The 19,490-nt window shown below is 48.6% G+C and overlaps 3 protein-coding genes across 3 annotated transcripts; 2 read left to right on the plus strand and 1 right to left on the minus strand.

Moving 5' to 3' along the window:
- Window positions 1-11,842: 11,842 nt before the first annotated feature.
- On the minus strand, window positions 11,843-12,928 carry LOC113005535 (ATP-dependent DNA helicase PIF2-like). Its single transcript, XM_026141247.2, has one exon. The coding sequence runs from the start codon at window positions 12,926-12,928 to the stop codon at window positions 11,843-11,845; it is 1,086 nt and encodes a 361-aa protein (XP_025997032.2).
- A 1,085-nt stretch (window positions 12,929-14,013) lies between these two features.
- LOC120358593 lies at window positions 14,014-15,294 on the plus strand. Its single transcript, XM_039453199.1, has one exon. The coding sequence runs from the start codon at window positions 14,014-14,016 to the stop codon at window positions 15,292-15,294; it is 1,281 nt and encodes a 426-aa protein (XP_039309133.1).
- A 127-nt stretch (window positions 15,295-15,421) lies between these two features.
- LOC120358594 lies at window positions 15,422-19,270 on the plus strand. Its single transcript, XM_039453200.1, has one exon. It carries the CDS (start codon window positions 15,422-15,424, stop codon window positions 19,268-19,270), a length of 3,849 nt encoding a protein of 1,282 aa, XP_039309134.1.
- Window positions 19,271-19,490: the final 220 nt, after the last annotated feature.

Genomic DNA, 19,490 nt, shown 5'->3' on the forward strand with positions numbered 1-19,490 from the left:
CGTCAATTCACAGTTATCTATTTATTAAGTATTTTAAACAATTACATATTTTTACACGAAAAGTAGAATTTTGCAAAATTACTAAAATTTGGAATAATTTTTTTAGGATTAAAATAATTATGTAATTATTATATTTTGTTAATAAAATATTTATGTAAGATGTTGAAAATATCAAAACTTTTTACAACATTGTTATACTTAAGCATCATACATAATTACTTTTGTATTATATAGAAGGGAAACTTTTATTTAAATGAACTTAAATGAACTTTAAATAAACTTTAAATGAACTTCTATTTGACAATGTTTACAATATTTACAAGTTGTTTAAAAATATTATAATACATTTGTAGGTAAAAATTGCACCACTCGTTCATTACTAATTGTAGATATTTCTATTCGGAGGCGGTCGGGGAAAAATGTTTCTCTATTATACTGTTCTATTTCTGGGTCCCTTGGCTCCCACTGCAAAGGTGGCGCTCTACGGAAAAAGGGCACTATTGTATGGACGACAATTATTGTTGGCGATACTTTAATATTTGGGTGAACCTCCATTACTTTCCTTAATCCATTCTTTTGTTGTTTCATATCTAAATTTATAACACAAACTATTAAAATATTTTGTAATATTTATCCATTATTAAAAACACCCCTAAACCCATGTACATTCATATTTAAATAAATTAAAAGAAAAATTCATATTTAAATAAATTAAAAGAAAAAATACGTAGACTATTAAAAAACTGCAAAAAATCAATAACCTTCAAAACAAAAGTATTTCTCATATCGCGTAATGTATGGTGAGTAACATCAAATATATCGGATAATAATTTAAACGTTGCCCAGCAACAGTTCATATACTCCTAAAGTTGCATAATATACAAATACCCGAATATATGTACATTCATGTGATAACACATTCACATTTATGAATAATAAAGAAGAATGTGTAATTAAAAATTAAAAGTGTAAAGTATAGAACAAACAAATATTTAAGTATACATATATTTGAGTAATAATACTCTCAAGTTTTAAAATAATTAGAATTATATATAATACAGCATTTAATGCAAATTAAATATTACTTAAAACAAAAAATCTTATTTACAGCCAAAAATTATAATATAAAAATGCCCATAGATATATAAATTTTAAAATTTAATATCACAAACATGCTTTAGCAAGTTTTAAAATTTAAACTGTTGCATCTTTACTAATAAAAATTGAATCATACAATTCATCAGTTATCATACACAATAATGTATAATTGCAACCTCTTAAAAACGATTACACATTTCTCACCCAAGAGTTACGATATTTTTTATAAAACATGTATTGATTGATACTAAAAAGATCATTAATAGTCGTAAGCTGCAAAATATACAAATAAAATATATTACTGTATCATTTATCATATATATTAATATTACATTTTAATTTATATATCAATTTATTTATTAATATCATAATTATTACAATATATTATTAATATTATTTATTTATGATTATTATTGTATTATTATGCGTTATAATTATTAATGAAACATTTTATAACATTTTTTAGTTTCTGAATACCAGATAACAAACGTTGCTATCCTTATATTCAATACACATTTGACTTTGTTCAGGCAAAGTAGATGCGTGGAAATTTGGATACATCAAATTTGTTGCAAAATCTAACTACTGTGACATAAGATGATGTAAAAAACCGATTACTAATTTTTCTCTCACTTCATCTACACAAAAAATTTGCAAAAATTGTATTTTTAACTAAATGACCAATCCAAATGTAAAAAGACCTAAAAACAATTGTAACCAATTTAAATTTTTATTGTTGAAATTTACTATTATAAGAAATAAAAAATTATACAATATAATAAAAAAAATAATAAACAATATAAAGTATATAAAAATAAAAAATAGAATATTTTTTAACATATAAGACTTTGTTAAGGAAAACCCAAGATAATAAACATACTATAAATAAATTTACACACAAACTATATTTAAATAAAAATCAAAATCAAAATGATAGAAAATTTACTTAGCGAAAGGGATATGTCTTTTGTAATATTACTTTAAGAATAATAAGAAAAAAGACGGACAATATAAAAATTACAAATATTACTTATTTTATTTCAAATATGAATTAAATATTTTATATGATTATAAACTTACTAATGCTATTAAATATCAATTATAATTTCTGTTCTAATCAATAAAATAAAAATGATTTTAAATGTATTGAAATGTATTAAAAATTAAAAATTAACAGTGTATATTGTTTTTACAACAGACATATTTAAAGTCATATTTTTAAATTAAATCAGTTTTAAGCAATTTGCTAAAGTAGTTAAGGAAAACCCGAGATAATAAACATACTGTAAATAAATTTAATCATGAACTACATTTAAATAAAAATAAAAATTGAGACAATAGGGAAATCACTTAGCGAAAATTAATTTCTTTCAAACCTTTTCTATTCTTTTTCCTTCTTCTTAGTTTCTTTAATCTTTTTTTCTCTCTCTCTTCTTCTTTTTCTGTATTTATTTCCTACTTTCTTTTCGTCATAATTTTATATATAATTTTATATATAAATTTCAAGTTTACACAACATATACACATAAACATACATATGTATCCAACATATGAGTTTACGTTTACATATACAGAGTGTCTCACATAATTTTAATCCTACGTATTTGCATAATTGTTTCGTTATACAACATGTATAAAAAATTAAAATAGTATTATTTTGTAACGATGCACACCCCCGAAAATACGATGCATCGTCCCCGGCCACCGACAGCCGGAGAAAGAGAGCCGCCGGGCTATAACCGGGGGTGCCTCGGGCACCCAAATATAAAAGTCAACAGAAACTTCGCGCGCTAAGATCGTGTCGGTCCATCGCGCGCGTCAAGTCGGCGCGCACGCGCATGCGAGGGAGCGCGCGTTCGTCCCACTCCGGCGACCCCACCGTCAAGCGCCGAAAATGACGGAGGCAAACGGAGTCGCCGGGTATATATAGGGCCGCGTGCTCCGGGAAAAGGCACCTGTTTCCCGTCAACCAGCATCACCCGATGATCCGCTGCGCCTGACAATCCCGGGAATAGAAGTGGTCGAAGGTTGCTTGGCCACTGCGGAGGTACTCCGCAGATTTCCGCACCGTTCCTCATCCTCCGCATTCTCTCGAGCCCGAGCGTCCAACTCTCGTCAAGGTCCTTGGCGAGAGGAGGACCCCCGATCAGCTCCCGAGCCGCGGTTACATTCCGCTCCGCCACGAAACGCAACCAAGCGGAATCGCCGACACGGGGTTTCGGCCGAGGTACTCGGCGTGTTTCGTGGCATCCCAGCCGCCATCATCATCGGCCCGCGCGCGGCCGCGGTAGCCCTACCGATTCGCGCGTTGCCACCTCAACCGCGAAGCTCCGCCCTACACGCATCGCGACACCGCGGGAAAGCCGCGCCCGCATCCAAGCGTCACTCGCGTCCCGTCGCCTGGCGACACCTCGCGAAGCACCTGTACATACGGAAAACTGTAAATAGCCGCGTTCACCGAAACCTGTCCGTCCGCGCGCCATTCTAAATTCTTGTACTTCGTCCGTCCGCGCGCCGTTCTCAATTCTTGTACTTTGTCCGTCCGCGCGCCGTTCTAACTTCTTGTATTCTGTCCGTCCGCGCGCAAAACAAGCGGCTGTACCCATTCGAACGTCGCAAAATAAAAAGCACATGTAAAACTCTAGCACATGCACATACCGCCGACTCATTATTTACGCACGTCCGACTCTTTCCTCCGCTTCCCGCACGAGCCCTTTCAATCGCACCGCTCCGACGAGCTAGCCCGCGCGAGAGGAAATCGGCAACGTTACAATGGCGCCCGAACAGGGACCAGACCGGAAGGGAGGAAAGTCCGCCGGAACAAAGAGCTGGATATACGATATCCGCAAGGAAGACCTAATTATCGAGATGGAATCGGTCGGCCTCGACACCGAAGGTACCCTCGACATCCTCCGGCAACGGATGAGTCGATACGTCGACGAAAACCCGGACGAATATCGCGCGCCCACAAACGCCACGGCCCCCGCAGCTCCCCCGACTAAGCTCGGGCCGCTGACCCACGCCGCGCCCGCGCCTCTTCTCCGCCCACCGCGATTGACGCTCAATCACACCACTCCGGCCACCCCTGGCGACGATGACCTGTCCCCCGCCAAGACCATGAGTCAAATGAGAAAGTGGGGAATACAATTCGACGGCAAAGACCCATGGGGATTCTTGGAGCGAGTCGAGGAGCTACGGACCGGGTACGGGTTCTCCGACCACCAGCTGCTGCTAGGGTTACCGGAACTCCTGAAAGGAGACGCGTTACTCTGGCTGCGGAATTCACGAGAAAATTGGGGCGATTGGTCCGACTTTTTGGAGGATTTTAAGGCGACCTACCTACCGCCACGGTACCGCAGCCATCTAATCCGCGAGTTGCGCGACCGCGTGCAGAAACCCGACGAGCCGTATCACCGTTACGCTACCGCAAGTCTCGCCTTGATGCGACGCGCCGGAGGGTTTTCGATCGATGACCGAATCGATCAACTCTATGACAACATGAAACCGGAGTACCAGCTGCACATCCGACGCGACGACATCCGTAGACCGACCGACCTGCTTCAACGCACCGCCGAACTCGAACGCGTACAGGAACGCTGCCGGACGTTACGCGCCGCTCAGACCAAGAACCGCGAAACCGCCGCCGCCGCCACCACGTACGACCGCGCCGAATGCTGCTGGCGCTGCAAACAACGAGGTCACACTCGTTGTTTCGACTGCCGTCGGCCACCGCGAAAATTCTGCTCACAATGCGGCAAGGATGGCATACTGACGCGCGACTGCCACCCGCCCCCGGGAAACGAGGCCAGGACCGGCGAATCTCCGGCCGCTCCCCGGTCCTCCGAGTAAGATTCCTGCCCCGGCCGCACCTTACCGTCCGAATCCGCGACCGAACCGTCCTGGCATTAATCGACTCCGGATCGGAAGTATCGTTTGTTAACCAGGCAACCGTGCAACTCGCCACGGAACTCGGCTTCCACGTGCAGCACGAACCGAACTCCGTGCAGCTCGCTGACGGACAGCCGGTAGACTTGCCCGGCCACATCCATCTCACGATCCGCATCGGACACCGCCAATTCCACCACCGTTTTCGCATAATGCCGAACATGAGCACCGCTCTACTCCTCGGCATCGACGCGTGGGCCAAAATCGGAGCGTCGCTTCCTCCACCGCCAGCACAGCCACGCTGCCGCGGACCGAACGCCGCCGTCACGCAAACAGCGTCACCGCTGACCGCAACGGAAACAGCCACGCTGAAAACCTTCCTGTCCCGCGAACTACCGTTATTCGACGAGGTCTCCGAACCGACATCACTAGCCCAGCACGCAATCCGGCTCAAACCGGGCCGCACTCCGATCAAACAGCGCTACCGGCCGCGAAACCCAGCTATGCAGGCGGTCATAAACACCGAAGTCGACGCAATGCTACGGGAAGGGGTAATCGAGAAGTCACAGAGCCCTTGGAGCTCCCCGGTCGTGATCGTCCGTAAGAAGGACGGGAAATATCGATTCTGCATCGACTTCCGCCGCGTCAACGACGCCACCGAACCTGATGCCTACCCCCTCCCCCAGATCCCGGTCACGCTCGATAAATTACGCGGCGCGGCATTTCTTTCGACACTCGATCTACGCCACGGGTACTGGCAGGTCCCGCTGACCGCCGAAAGCCGACCCGTGACCGCGTTCACCGTGCCGGGGAAGGGGCTGTACCAGTTTACCGTAATTCGGCCTCCACTCGGCACCGGCCACGTTCCAGCGCCTACTGGACACCGTCCTGGGCCCCGATCTCGAACCACGGGTCTTAGTATACTTAGACGATATTATCGTTATCAGCCTTACGTTCGACGAACATCTCCGCACGCTACGTGAGGTTTTCCGACGACTCCGCGAGGCAAATCTGCGCCTAAATCCCGATAAGTGCCGATTCTGCGTAGGACAATTGAGATACCTCGGACATATAGTCGGCCAAAATAGTATCCAGACCGACCCGGAGAAAGTTAAGGCCATCACAGACTGGCCATCTCCAACCACCGTTAAACAGATACGGCAATTCTTGGGCATCGCCTCGTGGCACCGACGATTCATCCGCGACTTTGCCACCGTGGCCGCCCCGTTGACCGCGCTCACAAAGAAACGCGCGCGGTGGAAGTGGAGCGCCGACGAGGAAGCCGCATTTCAAAAACTAAAGGACACTCTCACCTCCGCATCCGTCCTGACCTGCCCAGATTTTTCGCGACGCTTCTTCCTCCAAACCGACGCAAGTAACACCGGACTCGGGGCCGTACTGACTCAATTCTTCCCCGAAGGAGAACGGGTCATCGCGTACGCAAGTCGCACATTAAATCCGGCCGAGAAAAATTATACCGCCACCGAGCTGGAATGTTTAGCCGTGATCTGGGGGATACGGCGGATGCGGGAGTACCTCGAGGGATACCCCTTTACGGTCATCACCGATCACCAGTCACTACGCTGGCTACAAAAGCTTGACGCGCCGACCGAACGCCTCGGCCGATGGGCATTCGAGATACAGCAACACGACATGGAGATCAAGTACCGTAAAGGGGCCCTAAACCGCGTCGCCGACGCGCTGTCACGCCAGCCTACCGCCGCCGCCGCGGAGAACGCCCCCGCCGACCGCTGGTACCGGCGCACGCTGCAAACCGTGCAAAACGACCCGGCCGCCCTGCCCGACTTCACCCTTCGCGAGGGAAAGTTATACCGACACGTCCTGCATAGCCTGGACTTCGCCGAGATACCCGCAGGTAGCCAGTGGAAACGCTGCGTACCGCGACCCGAGCGAGCGAAAATACTAAGCCAGAATCACGACGACGCGACCGCCGGCCACTTCGGCGTGGCCAAGACTATCGCTCGGATAGCCCGCTCGTACTATTGGCCGGGCATGTTCCGCGAGATCGCAACGTACGTACGTAAGTGCGAGAACTGCCTCCGACACAAGGTAGACCAACGCCGGCCCGCCGGGAACCTGCACGCAACGCACGTGGACCGCCCCTGGCAACAAGTAACGCTAGACCTGATAGGGCCCCTCCCTCGCTCCAAACAAGGCCACACCTGGCTATTGAATATGCAGGATCGTTTCTCGAAATGGGTCGAAATGCGGCCCCTCCGCCGAGCCACCGCGCCAGCCGTCACCCGCGCCATCGCGGAACAGGTCATCCTCCGCCACGGATGCCCGGAGAGCATCATATCCGATAACGGGACCCAACTTAAGTCAAAGCAGCTGAGCGAACTACTCACCGCCTACCGCGTCCGCCATATATGCACGCCAACGTACGCGCCGCATTGTAATCCAGTCGAACGCACAAACAGAACGGTCAAGACAATGATCGCCCAGTACGTCGACCGCGATCACCGAAACTGGGACGAACGAATACCCGCGTTACAAATGGCTTACAATACGGCGCGGCACGAGGCAACCGGGTATACGCCCGCCTTCGTCAATCTCGGGCGAGAACTAGTTACCCCCGCGCTCAACAACGAAGCCCCGCCGCAACCGGCTCCGCCCCCAGATACCACGCGCCGCTACCTCGAGGAAGCACACGAACTCGTGCGGATACACCTAGCGCGCGCATTCCAACGCCAGCAAAAACATTACGATCTCCGACGCCGCGCCTGGCGACCGCAGATCGGAGAATGGGTGTGGAAACGAGACCACCCATTCTCGAACAAAGCCGACGCGTTTAACGCCAAGCTCGCTCCGAAATTCCAAGGCCCCCTCGAAATACGCAAAATCATCTCGCCCGTGATTGTTGACCTACGCGACCGACGCGGGCGATGGACTCGACACATACACATACAGCATCTCAAACCAGCACCACGCACCGAGGACCAGAGGGGGGAGATCGAAAGCGAGACCGACTCCGAAGATGATACCGACGCTCCGCCGGAAAATGACAACACGCCGAACCAAAACACCGGGGACGAGAAGGACAACGAGGAATAGGAGGGGAGGCCAGCCGTTAAATTCGACAAGAAACGCAGCTCGTCACTAGCGAACCGACCGTCCCAGCGACATGGAACGCACAGAGCGCGATATCATCGACGAGATTAATCGTCTGCTCGGCGAAACAGAGAGTTACGATCCGGAAAACCCGGCAATCGACCCGGCATGGGACTCCTTGCGGACCAGCCAACCGCCAGCTACTGCTGCCGTAGAGGCGAACCGCCACCCGGTCGTCGGGCAACGAAACGGCCGACTACGACAACCGTCAGACCGCCGCAATGAAGTAAGGAGGGCCTGGTTGCTGAACCCGCCAACGGCACGACCTAAACCTCGCCAACCACAACGACGGGCATCACCATCTCGCCCGACGTTGAAGCCGGCACGAGTAATGGGACCGCTGCCACCGCCACCCATCCCAGTCGAGGTCGAGCCCGGCTTAATCGTGGAGGTGCCCCACTTCGCCGCCCACTCAGCACGCGAGTGGAAAACGCGACAAGGCGGGAAACGATGGCACATCCGGTTCAACCATAACGGAAGCGTCCGCCGGATCCGAGAGCTGCCTCCCCGAGAGACATAGTAATGTGCCTCGAATTCAGGCACTTGTTAGGAGGGGGGTGATGTAACGATGCACACCCCCGAAAATACGATGCATCGTCCCCGGCCACCGACAGCCGGAGAAAGAGAGCCGCTGGGCTATAACCGGGGGTGCCTCGGGCACCCAAATATAAAAGTCAACAGAAACTTCGCGCGCTAAGATCGTGTCGGTCCATCGCGCGCGTCAAGTCGGCGCGCACGCGCATGCGAGGGAGCGCGCGTTCACCCCACTCCGGCGACCCCGCCGTCAAGCGCCGAAAATGACGGAGGCAAACGGAGTTGCCGGGTATATATAGGGCCGCGTGCTCCGGGAAAAGGCACCTGTTTCCCGTCAGCTAGCATCACCCGATGATCCGCTGCGCCTGACAATCCCGGGAATAGAAGTGTTCGAAGGTTGCTTGGCCACTGCGGAGGTACTCCGCAGATTTCCGCACCGTTCCTCATCCTCCGCATTCTCTCGAGCCCGAGCGTCCAACTCTCGTCAAGGTCCTTGGCGAGAGGAGGACCCCCGATCAGCTCCCGAGCCGCGGTTACATTCCGCTCCGCCACGAAACGCAACCAAGCGGAATCGCCGACACGGGGTTTCGGCCGAGGTACTCGGCGTGTTTCGTGGCATCCCAGCCGCCATCATCATCGGCCCGCGCGCGGCCGCGGTAGCCCTACCGATTCGCGCGTTGCCACCTCAACCGCGAAGCTCCGCCCTACACGCATCGCGACACCGCGGGAAAGCCGCGCCCGCATCCAAGCGTCACTCGCGTCCCGTCGCCTGGCGACACCTCGCGAAGCACCTGTACGAGGTGTGTTCAAAAAGTATCGCGAATTTTGTGTTTTTTCAAAAATTATTTATTTATTCATGAATATCTATTTTGTCCCCTTCAAAGTAATCCCCATGAGATATTATACACTTGTGCCAACGGTTTTTCCAATCTTCGAAGCACTTCAAAAAATCATTTTTTTTATCTTGTTCAGCTCCTCCTTCGATGCCGTCTTTATCTCGTCAAGCGTAGCGTAACGTCGTCCTTTCATGGGCCTCTTCAGTTTAGGGAACAACAAAAAGTCACAGGGGGCCAGATCTGGGGAATACGGTGGCTGCGGCATCATTAGTGTGTTGTTTTTGGCCAAAAAGTCGCGCACAAGCAACGATGTGTGAGCAGGGGCGTTATCGTGGTGCAAAAGCCAATTTTTGTTCTTCCACAAATCCGGGCGTTTCTGGCGGATTGCTTCGCGCAAATTGCGCATAACTTGCAGGTAATATTCCTTATTGACCGTTCTACCCTGTGGCAAGAACTCATGATGCACCACGCCCCTGCAATCGAAGAAAACTGTCAGCAAAACTTTCACATTCGACCGAACTTGGCGCGCTTTTTTCGGTCTTGGTTCGTGCGGCAGCTTCCATTGAGATGATTGAGCTTTGGTTTCCACGTCATAACCATAAACCCACGATTCGTCACCAGTTATGACCCTCTGGAGCAAATTTGGGTCGTCGCGGACAGAGTCCAACATCTCATTAGCAATGTTCATGCGATGCTGTTTTTGGTCGCAATTGAGCAATTTTGGTACGAATTTCGCGGCGACCCGTCTCATGCCCAAATCATTGATAAAAATCGAATGGCACGAGCCAATCGATATGTTTAGGTCCTCAGCAACTTCTCTAACGGTGATTCGACGATTGGCCAATACCATTTTCTCCACTTCATTAATTTTTTCGTCTATTGTTGAATGCTCGGGCGTCCGGCACGCTCTTCGTCGTTCACATCTTCTCGGCCTTCTGAGAACATTTTGTACCACCGATAAACGTTGCTTCGGTCCAAGGTAGCTTCTCCGTATGCCACAGTCAACATTCGGAATGCATCCGCGCACTTAATTTCGTTTTTCACACAAAATTTGATACAGGTTCTTTGATCCATTTTTTTGAATAGGTAAAAATCGAAGACGATCCAAAACACGTGCAAGCAAAGCAGCTGTCAACAATTAAGTGAACATTCAAAATGGCCGAGCTTGTCGGCATAAGTGAGAGACATGAGTACCAACATAACGCCACAAAAAGATCGAAATTCGAATATACGTAACCCGCGAAAATTCAAAATTCGCGATACTTTTTGAACACACCTCGTACATACGGAAAACTGTAAATAGCCGCGTTCACCGAAACCTGTCCGTCCGCGCGCCATTCTAAATTCTTGTACTTCGTCCGTCCGCGCGCCGTTCTCAATTCTTGTACTTTGTCCGTCCGCGCGCCGTTCTAACTTCTTGTATTCTGTCCGTCCGCGCGCAAAACAAGCGGCTGTACCCATTCGAACGTCGCAAAATAAAAAGCACATGTAAAACTCTAGCACACGCACATACCGCCGACTCATTATTTACGCACGTCCGACTCTTTCCTCCGCTTCCCGCACGAGCCCTTTCAATCGCACCGCTCCGACGAGCTAGTCCGCGCGAGAGGAAATCGGCAACGTTACAATTTACAGTTCTTATTTTATACTTAATTATTTTGTATTAAATGTATTTTGAAATATATTTAATTTATGTTAAAAAAATATATTTCGAGAAATATAATAGTACATAAATGTTTGTGAACTTCCATTTAAAAACTTTTAAGAACTTCAGATCATGTATATATTTCTTTATAAACATAATTTTTAACTTGTTTATTATTACGCTGACTACCAAAATAAACTTTTAATGCTTGCCAGGAGCGTACCCCGTGAAAAAGCAACATAAAGTTGACCATGATTAAATACATCTTTACGAAGATCAATTCCTACTCTATCAAATGTTTGTCCTTATGATTTATTAATTGTCATAGCAAAAGCTAATTTTATCGGAAATTGTCTTCTTTTAAAAGTAAAAGAATATACATTTTCACAATACAATGTTATACGATTTAAAAAACAATATCTCCTACTTTATCCCCTGTTAAAATTTTACATTTTAGTAAATGATCAGCAAGTTCAATAATCATTAGTCTAGTGCCATTACAAAGACCTTCATTAATACTAAGATTTCTAATCAACATAATAACACAGTTTGGTTTCAAACGTAATTCATAAGGTGGTAGTGATGACGGAGACAAAGTATTTAAATATTCTGGTAATATAGCTTCATCAATGTCGCCATTATCATTGCAATTTTCAGTACTATCTATACTTGTATAAATTCGTTCTTCAAATGCATCAAATAATTTGACAACTTATTTATTAATTTCATCAACATCAACATTTCTTGCAGAAAGTATCGCACATTTCGCCATTTTATCAAATTCTTTATTTTGTATCAAATCACTATATACATCTTGTACAATATCGGCATTAATGGGAGTGATGCAACAATCAGGGAGTTGTATATTATCATTAGAATCATTTAATATTCCATCTCCCACATCCAATAAAAATTTTGCAAATTTAGTTTCCTCAGGAAGAACTCGCATGTTTTCCGTTAAAGAAAAATTTCTAAAATATTTCCAAATAGTACTAAATTTGATTGAAAGATTTACAATTTCACTTCGAGTACCGAGTACTTTAATAGGAAGAAGTTGTCTAAAATCACCACCTAATACAATAATTTTTCCACCGAAAGGTAAAGCATTATTCATAATATCACGCAGTGTTCGATCTATAATCTCTAAAGCATAGCGTGGTGCCATTGGCGCTTCATCCCAAACAAAAATATCTGTTTCTTTCAAATAATGAGCTTCTTTAGATTGAATTTTAATGTTAGATGATGAATTAGCATATAATGGAACTGGTAATCCAAATATTTTATGAATTGTCCTTCCTACTGGTAATAACGTAGCTGCTATACCCGTAAAAGCCATTGAACATACATGTTTATTTCGAATTTTGGCTAAATGATATATAGTAATATATATAAATGTTTTTCCTGAACCACCGGGACCATCGATATAAATACAATTGTTATCATGATTATTAGTATCTAATTCATTTAATACGAGATCTACTATTTCTTTTTGTTTATTATTTAACTGATTATATTGTTTGGTACCAATTTCCATAGCTTCTTCAAGTGTTATATAATCATTCTCTGTATCATTATTTATACATTGTTCCATTTGGGGAAAATCAGCAAGACTTTTACCTTCAACACAAAGCATAGTATTAATTTGTGTATATGCTTTCTTTTGTCCTTGTATTAATCCAAAGTGTCGAATATAATCTTCCGACATTGCTACTTTAAAATTTTCCCAAAGTTCTTCAGGATATAATGGTTGACAATGTAATAATATTCGTACAAATAATCTACGAAGTTGTCGAGGCATCATCTATCCAACAGCTTCTTTCATAGCTCGTTTCCATTCATCATCATCTTCAATTAAACTTAAAGCTAAACATGCCGCTGAAAATGATTGACATTTTTCTCCATTGACAGTTTTTAAATCATCAAAACTCGTAGCTCCCTTTACAGTGAGCAATAATAGCCGTAAATGAAATAATTCAATTTGTGTTGGACTAATGGAATATTGTTCGCGATCAAACCCACGTTAACAATTTTGTATAATTTATTGCGTCCTGTAGATTTAAGTTTCAAAATTCAAGCTGTTACGTTCGTTATTTCTTGTGTGTACAATCGATTATCTCGACCAGCTTCGGTGCTATTATTTGCTTGTGTATACGGAGTCGAGTGTTCGGTCGCTCCGTTCTCTATCACGCGCTAACAACGGGGACAACTCGGCGGGAAGATCGTGACAAAATATTGAGATTCTTCTCCTAAGACGCTGGCCACGGTCATCATGTTAGACCAGTCAGCCAATTAGACGATTTCCCGCGGAAAGATCTTTCCCCCGAATTGTTCCCGTCGATCGGTCGCTCTGCCGAAGATCTCGCCGCTCAACCAGACTCTCAGAGTGATTCGACCGAGAACGATCGCCGTTAAAATCGCGCCGCAACCGTGAGATTGAAAACTGATAGATTACTGACCGACGCTGGTCGGAACTTGTGTGTGAAAGCTGCAGACAAATTTGTTAACGCCAGTGAGACAATTTGACAAATAAAGGTGTTTCGCGAAGTTTGGGCAGCGGACCTATTGAGTCTTTCTTTCAATCTCCATCCTCGCGCCTTTAAATCCCGCACGCTCGCGGAGCAGCTGATCGCGGTCGATCCTCGTCGCGCCTCTCGGCTCACTCGAACGCTGTCGCGCTCAGCGGCAGGACAACGGCCAGCTGCGCAGTACTTAACTTACGCGTCTCACTCGCGCTCACTCGAGCTCGCCCGGCATACTCAAGTTCGCGCACGTTCTCTCGGCAACGTGCAGTCGCGAACATAATTTTGGTCCTTCGAGCCGGATAGAGTGTCTGTGCGCGTCAAACCGTTAACGTAACGCCAGCGACTTTCTTCCGTCGGAGCCATGAGCGTGGTGCCAGCCAAGCATCAGATGAATCTCCATTCGGTAGCTCGAGCGCTAACCAACTTCAAGAAGGTGGGCAAGAACAATTACTCGGCAGCATTGATTCGCTCTCGCATCGCCACCTTAAAGGACAACTGGACGCTCTGCGGGGAAGGCCACGCCGCTTTGCTGACTGCATTTCCTCCGGACAAGCGAAAGGACATCCCCTACTTCGAGGATCTGGAGTTCGAGAGACATGAGGACCACTTCCAAGAAGCTCTGGACTACATGACGGAGTGCCTGGAGGAATTGGAGCCCCTTCCACTGAACTCCACACCATTGGCAAGTCATTCGTCTCGGTGTTGTTCGACCGTCGATCGGTCGTTGTCGCATCTACCGCCTATAAATATACCGCCGTTTTCCGGAAAAGCGGAAGATTGGGAGAGTTTTCGCGATCGCTTCACGTCCCTAATCATTAATAATAAAGACGTATCTGCATTTGCTCGAATGCACTTTCTGTCGTCGAGCCTTTCTGGGCGTGCCCTCGAAGCGATCAAAACTGTCCCAATCACCGCGGATAACTTTCACATCGCGTGGCAGATTTTAGTTTCGCGGTACGACAATAAACGACGCCTTATCGACGTGCATGTCTCAGCGCTGTGCAATCTGCCTAGCGTTCCGCGCGAATCGGCACTCGAGCTCACGGAGTTGCGTGACAAAGCGAATCGCGCAATCGCGTCGTTGCAAGGTTTAAATCGGACCTCCGATGATATCTTGAGCGATATTTTGAGCAGTCTCGTCGTTCAAAAGCTCGACTACGCCACTCGTAAGGCGTGGAGACTAAAAAGTAGTGACGACAACCACATTCCGTCATACGACGATCTAGATCGCTTTCTCGCGGCGCGAGCTCGAGCGCTGGAGGAACTCACTCCGCATAACCCGGCCAAGTCCTCGCGTCCCGCAAACGGAAGGTCTTCGAGCGTCAACGCTGCCACGGCCTCTCCGGTGTCGTGTCCGATCTGCCGTGCCTCTCACTTCATTAACAAATGTCCAAAATTCATTCAGGCGAGCTCACATCAACGCATGGAGCTCGTCAGGCAGAACAAGCGCTGCATTAACTGTCTCAGCTCAAAACATGATCTGGCAGCTTGTCCGAGCAAATTCTCGTGTCGGACCTGTCAGCAGAAACATCATTCGACGCTCCATGTCGATTTGAGCTCGCCTGCTACCGCGACCACTGCTCTCGCGACGGTCGCGAACGCTACGGCCGCTAGCGCGTCGACATCGTCTACGCCGTCTTGACCATCGGATCCGTCGGAGACGCGCAGTGCCGTGTCTCTCCATGCGGCCATCGCGTTGCCCTCAAGGCCCGCTGTGCTTCTCGCGACGGCTCGCGTTACGGTCTCTTCTCCTATCGGTCGGTGTACTCATGTACGAGCCCTGCTTGACCAGGGCTCCGAAATCACTTTTATTACATCTCGCGCGAACTCTAAAACTGCGTCATGCCCAACTGCCGTTCGCACTCTCAGCGATCGGAGGCATCGATGCAGGCGTTTGCCGATGGGCAGCTTCCATTCTCATTGCGCCCGTCAACCGAACCGCTCCGGTTATCGCTGTCGCGGCGTCAATTCTCCCGTCGGTAACGAGTTACTCTCCTCAGGTCCAACTCTCGCAGGTTCATCTCGCTCATCTCGCCGATCTCGCTCTCGCGGATCCGAATCTCTGCAGCGCCGATCCCTGCGATCTCCTCATCGGAGTCGACCTCTATGGTGAGATCTTTCGCGACGGTATTCGAAGAGGTGCTAGCGGGCAACCCTTCGCTCAGAACACGATTTTTGGGTGGGTGGTATCTGGCCCTACACCTGTTCAGCGTCCGAATAGTCAAGCACTCACGACACAGCAGTGTTCCAATTCCGCGTCGCTCTCTCTAGACAAAGAACTGAGAAGATTCTGGGAAATAGAAGAAATTCCTCGTCGAGTCGTTCTCAGTCCCGAGGAACAGCGATGCGAGGACCATTTCGTGGCGACTCATTCGCGCGACGTGGACGGACGATATATCGTCCGCCTTCCGTTTCGTCATGGTCCTCCCATCGACATCGGGAGCTCTCGCGACGTGGCTGAGCGCTGTCTCAAACGACTGATTCGGCGATTCAAAACGAACATCGAGCTCGAAACGGAGTATTCGAAGTTCATGTCCGAATACGAGGCGCTCGGACACATGCGCCGAGCTCCGTCTACCCCAGAATCTTCTCAGACAGTCTACATTCCGCACCACCCGGTTATTCGCGAAGGCAGCACAACGACCCACCTAAGAGTCGTGTTCAACGCGTCCAGCCTTACCACGAATGCGAGATCGCTCAACGATCTTTTACTGGCCGGACCGAAATTGCAGACGGACTTGGCCGCGGTTATCCTTCGCTGGCGTCAATTCCGGTACGTGTACTCAGCGGACGTCGCAAAAATGTACCGTCAAATTAGCGTCGACCCGCGTGACATTGATTACCAGCGTGTTCTCTGGGTTGACCGCGACACAGAGAGTATTCAAGAGTATCAACTCTTGACGGTGACGTATGGAACCGCCTCGGCTCCCTTCTTGGCGTTGCGCGTGCTTCGCCAGCTTGTTCATGATGACGGTCATGCTTTTCCGTTAGCCATCTCCGTGCTAACGGAGAATATATACGTCGACGACGTTCTCTTCGGAGCCGACGACATTCCCTCGCTCCGTCGGATCCGAGAGCAAGTATGCGCGCTTCTCGAGCGTGGCCGACTTGCTTTACGCAAGTGGTCGAGTAACTCCGTCGCTCTCCTCAGCGACATCGATGAGACGGATCACGGTCTCGCATGCAGCCGAGATCTGCAACCAGACGAGCACCTAAAGGTTCTTGGAATCTGTTGGATTCCGTCTGCGGACGTCTTTCAATTCCGAGTCTCTTGTCCCTCGCTGATCGCTATCACAAAACGATCGATTCTCTCGACGATCGCCAAGGTGTTCGATCCATTAGGGTGGAGCACCCCGGTTACCATTTCAGCTAAAATCTTTCTGCAACGTCTATGGCAATTACACGTTGAGTGGGATGAGCCACTCTCGTCGGACTTAGTGGATCAGTGGGAGATCATTCGATCGTCGTTGCTAGAGCTTGACGGCCTTCAGTTAAGTCGGTGTACTCGACGCGGCTCCGCCACGCCGGCGTGCGAGTTGCACGGGTTCTCCGACGCGTCTAATTACGCGTACGCCGCGGTCATTTACCAGCGACTCGCGTCGGTGAACGGTGAGGTCTCATCAGCGATGCTCGTCGCGAAGGCGCGGGTCGCCCCGATTAAATCGTTGAGTGTCCCTCGCCTAGAGCTTGCGGCAGCCGTTCTGCTTGCCCGTCTCATGGAGTTCGTCGTCGAATCGCTTCAACTCTCGCATGTGCCGTGTCACTGTTGGACGGATTCCACGGTCGTACTCGCGTGGGTGTCGCAACACCCGTCTAAGTGGAAAACGTTCGTTTCCAACCGCGTTTCCGAGATCCAAACTCGACTTCCGTCTGCGACGTGGCGTCACATCTCTACAATCGACAATCCGGCCGATTGTGCATCGCGAGGGATTCCGGGGCGGCAGCTCGCGTCTCACCCCTTGTGGTGGCACGGTCCGCCCTGGTTAAAGCTTCCCAGCTCGCAGTGGCCGGATCTCGTTAAGCATCCGGAGACCTCCATGGAACGGACCCTGAAACGACAAGTTCTCTTGGCTCGACCGATCGAGCCGTGGGATCTCGCGACGCGATTCTCGTCGTGGCCGAAACTTCTTCGCGTAACGGCGTACATTTTACGTTTCGTTTCGCGAATTCGTAGACGCGATCCCCCTCCGGTCGATATGAGAGAGAGCCCGTCATCCTTGGCCGCGGCGGAAATCAGTCGCGCAAAAACCTTTTGGCTCAAGGCTCTTCAAGCCGAGTTATTTCCGCGGGAGCTTAACGCGCTGACGAACCGCGCCCCCCTCTCAACGAAAAGCGAGTTGCTCCCCCTTCATCCCTTTCTCGACAAGGAGCAATTAATTCGCGTTGGCGGGCGGTTGGGTCAGGCACCGGTTCCGACTCGCGTGAAGCATCCGATTCTCTTAGCTTCTCATCCTCTGGTTCGGCTCATTATTCAGAATGTACATCTGCGTTATTTTCATGCCGGAATCCAGCTCACGCTTTCCATGCTACGAGGAGAATTCTGGGTGGTCCGCGCTCGGAGCGTGGTTCGATCGGTCCTTCATCGATGCGTCGCGTGCACTCGCGAGCGAGCCGTATCGCCCGCACAGCTCATGGGGAATCTCCCTTCGGTCCGCGTCTCTCCCCCTGCGCGAGCGTTTCTCCATTGCGGATTGGACTACGCCGGCCCGATCGCCGTTCGCGCTCTGTCGGGACGCGGAGTTACATCGCATAAGGCCTATATTGCAGTCTTTATCTGCATGGCGACACGCGCCGTGCATCTCGAGCTAATCGACGGCTATTCGACTCCGGCGTTCTTAGGAGCGTACGCCCGATTTGTTGCGCGCAGAGGGCTCCCAGAGTCTATGTACTCAGACAATGGGACTACCTTCGTCGGCGCGGATCGCGAAATGACCGCCTCATTTCGAGCCGCTCTTCGCGATCCCGCCTTCCTCAATAAAATCGCCTCAGACTCCATCTCTTGGCATTTTATACCTCCCGCAGCCCCCCATTTCGGAGGACTGTGGGAAGCAGGCGTCCGGAGTGTAAAACACCACCTCCGCCGTGTGGTAGGAGCGCACACTCTTACTTTTGAGGAGTTGTCGACTCTCCTCTGCGGAGTTGAGGCGTGCTTAAACTCCCGTCCGCTGGCTCCGCTCACGGACTCGCTCGATGACTACGAACCGCTCACGCCTGGGCACTTTTTGATCGGTGCCGCTCTCACCTCGCGCCCAGAGCCATCATTGTTGTCGGTTAATGAAAATCGCTTAACTCGCTGGCAGCTCGTTCAGCAGCTCAAAGAGCGATTCTGGAAGCTGTGGCAGAGCGACTACATTAATACTCTACAGCAGCGAGCAAAGTGGCGACGCATTCAACTACCAGGCATTAAACTCGGGCAAATGGTACTACTTCGGAACCCTTTGCTCCCGCCATGCAAATGGGAGCTCGGTCGCGTGAGTCAGTGTCATCCGGGTTCCGACGGCTTAACTCGAGTCGTCACAATCAAAACGGCGTCCGCTGAGTATAAACGACCGCTATCTAAAATATGCGTTTTGCCGGTCGAAATCGATCCGGCAGATTCCGAACCTGACGAACAATGAGTTCAGTCAGCGAGGCATATCGTTCGCCTCGCCTATCGCTTTCGTTTACGCATCTCGTCGTGCTGCGCTAACCGCGATTATGTTTGGTTTTCCTTTTTTTTCTTTTTCTCTGTCTCGGAGTAATACACTCTCCTGCGTTTCGAAACTAGCGTTCCGAGGCGGGCGGTATGTTCGCGATCAAACCCACGTTAACAATTTTGTATAATTTATTGCGTCCTGT

Source organism: Solenopsis invicta, chromosome 8, assembly GCF_016802725.1.
Source record: "Solenopsis invicta isolate M01_SB chromosome 8, UNIL_Sinv_3.0, whole genome shotgun sequence".
NCBI lineage: Eukaryota > Metazoa > Arthropoda > Insecta > Hymenoptera > Formicidae > Solenopsis > Solenopsis invicta.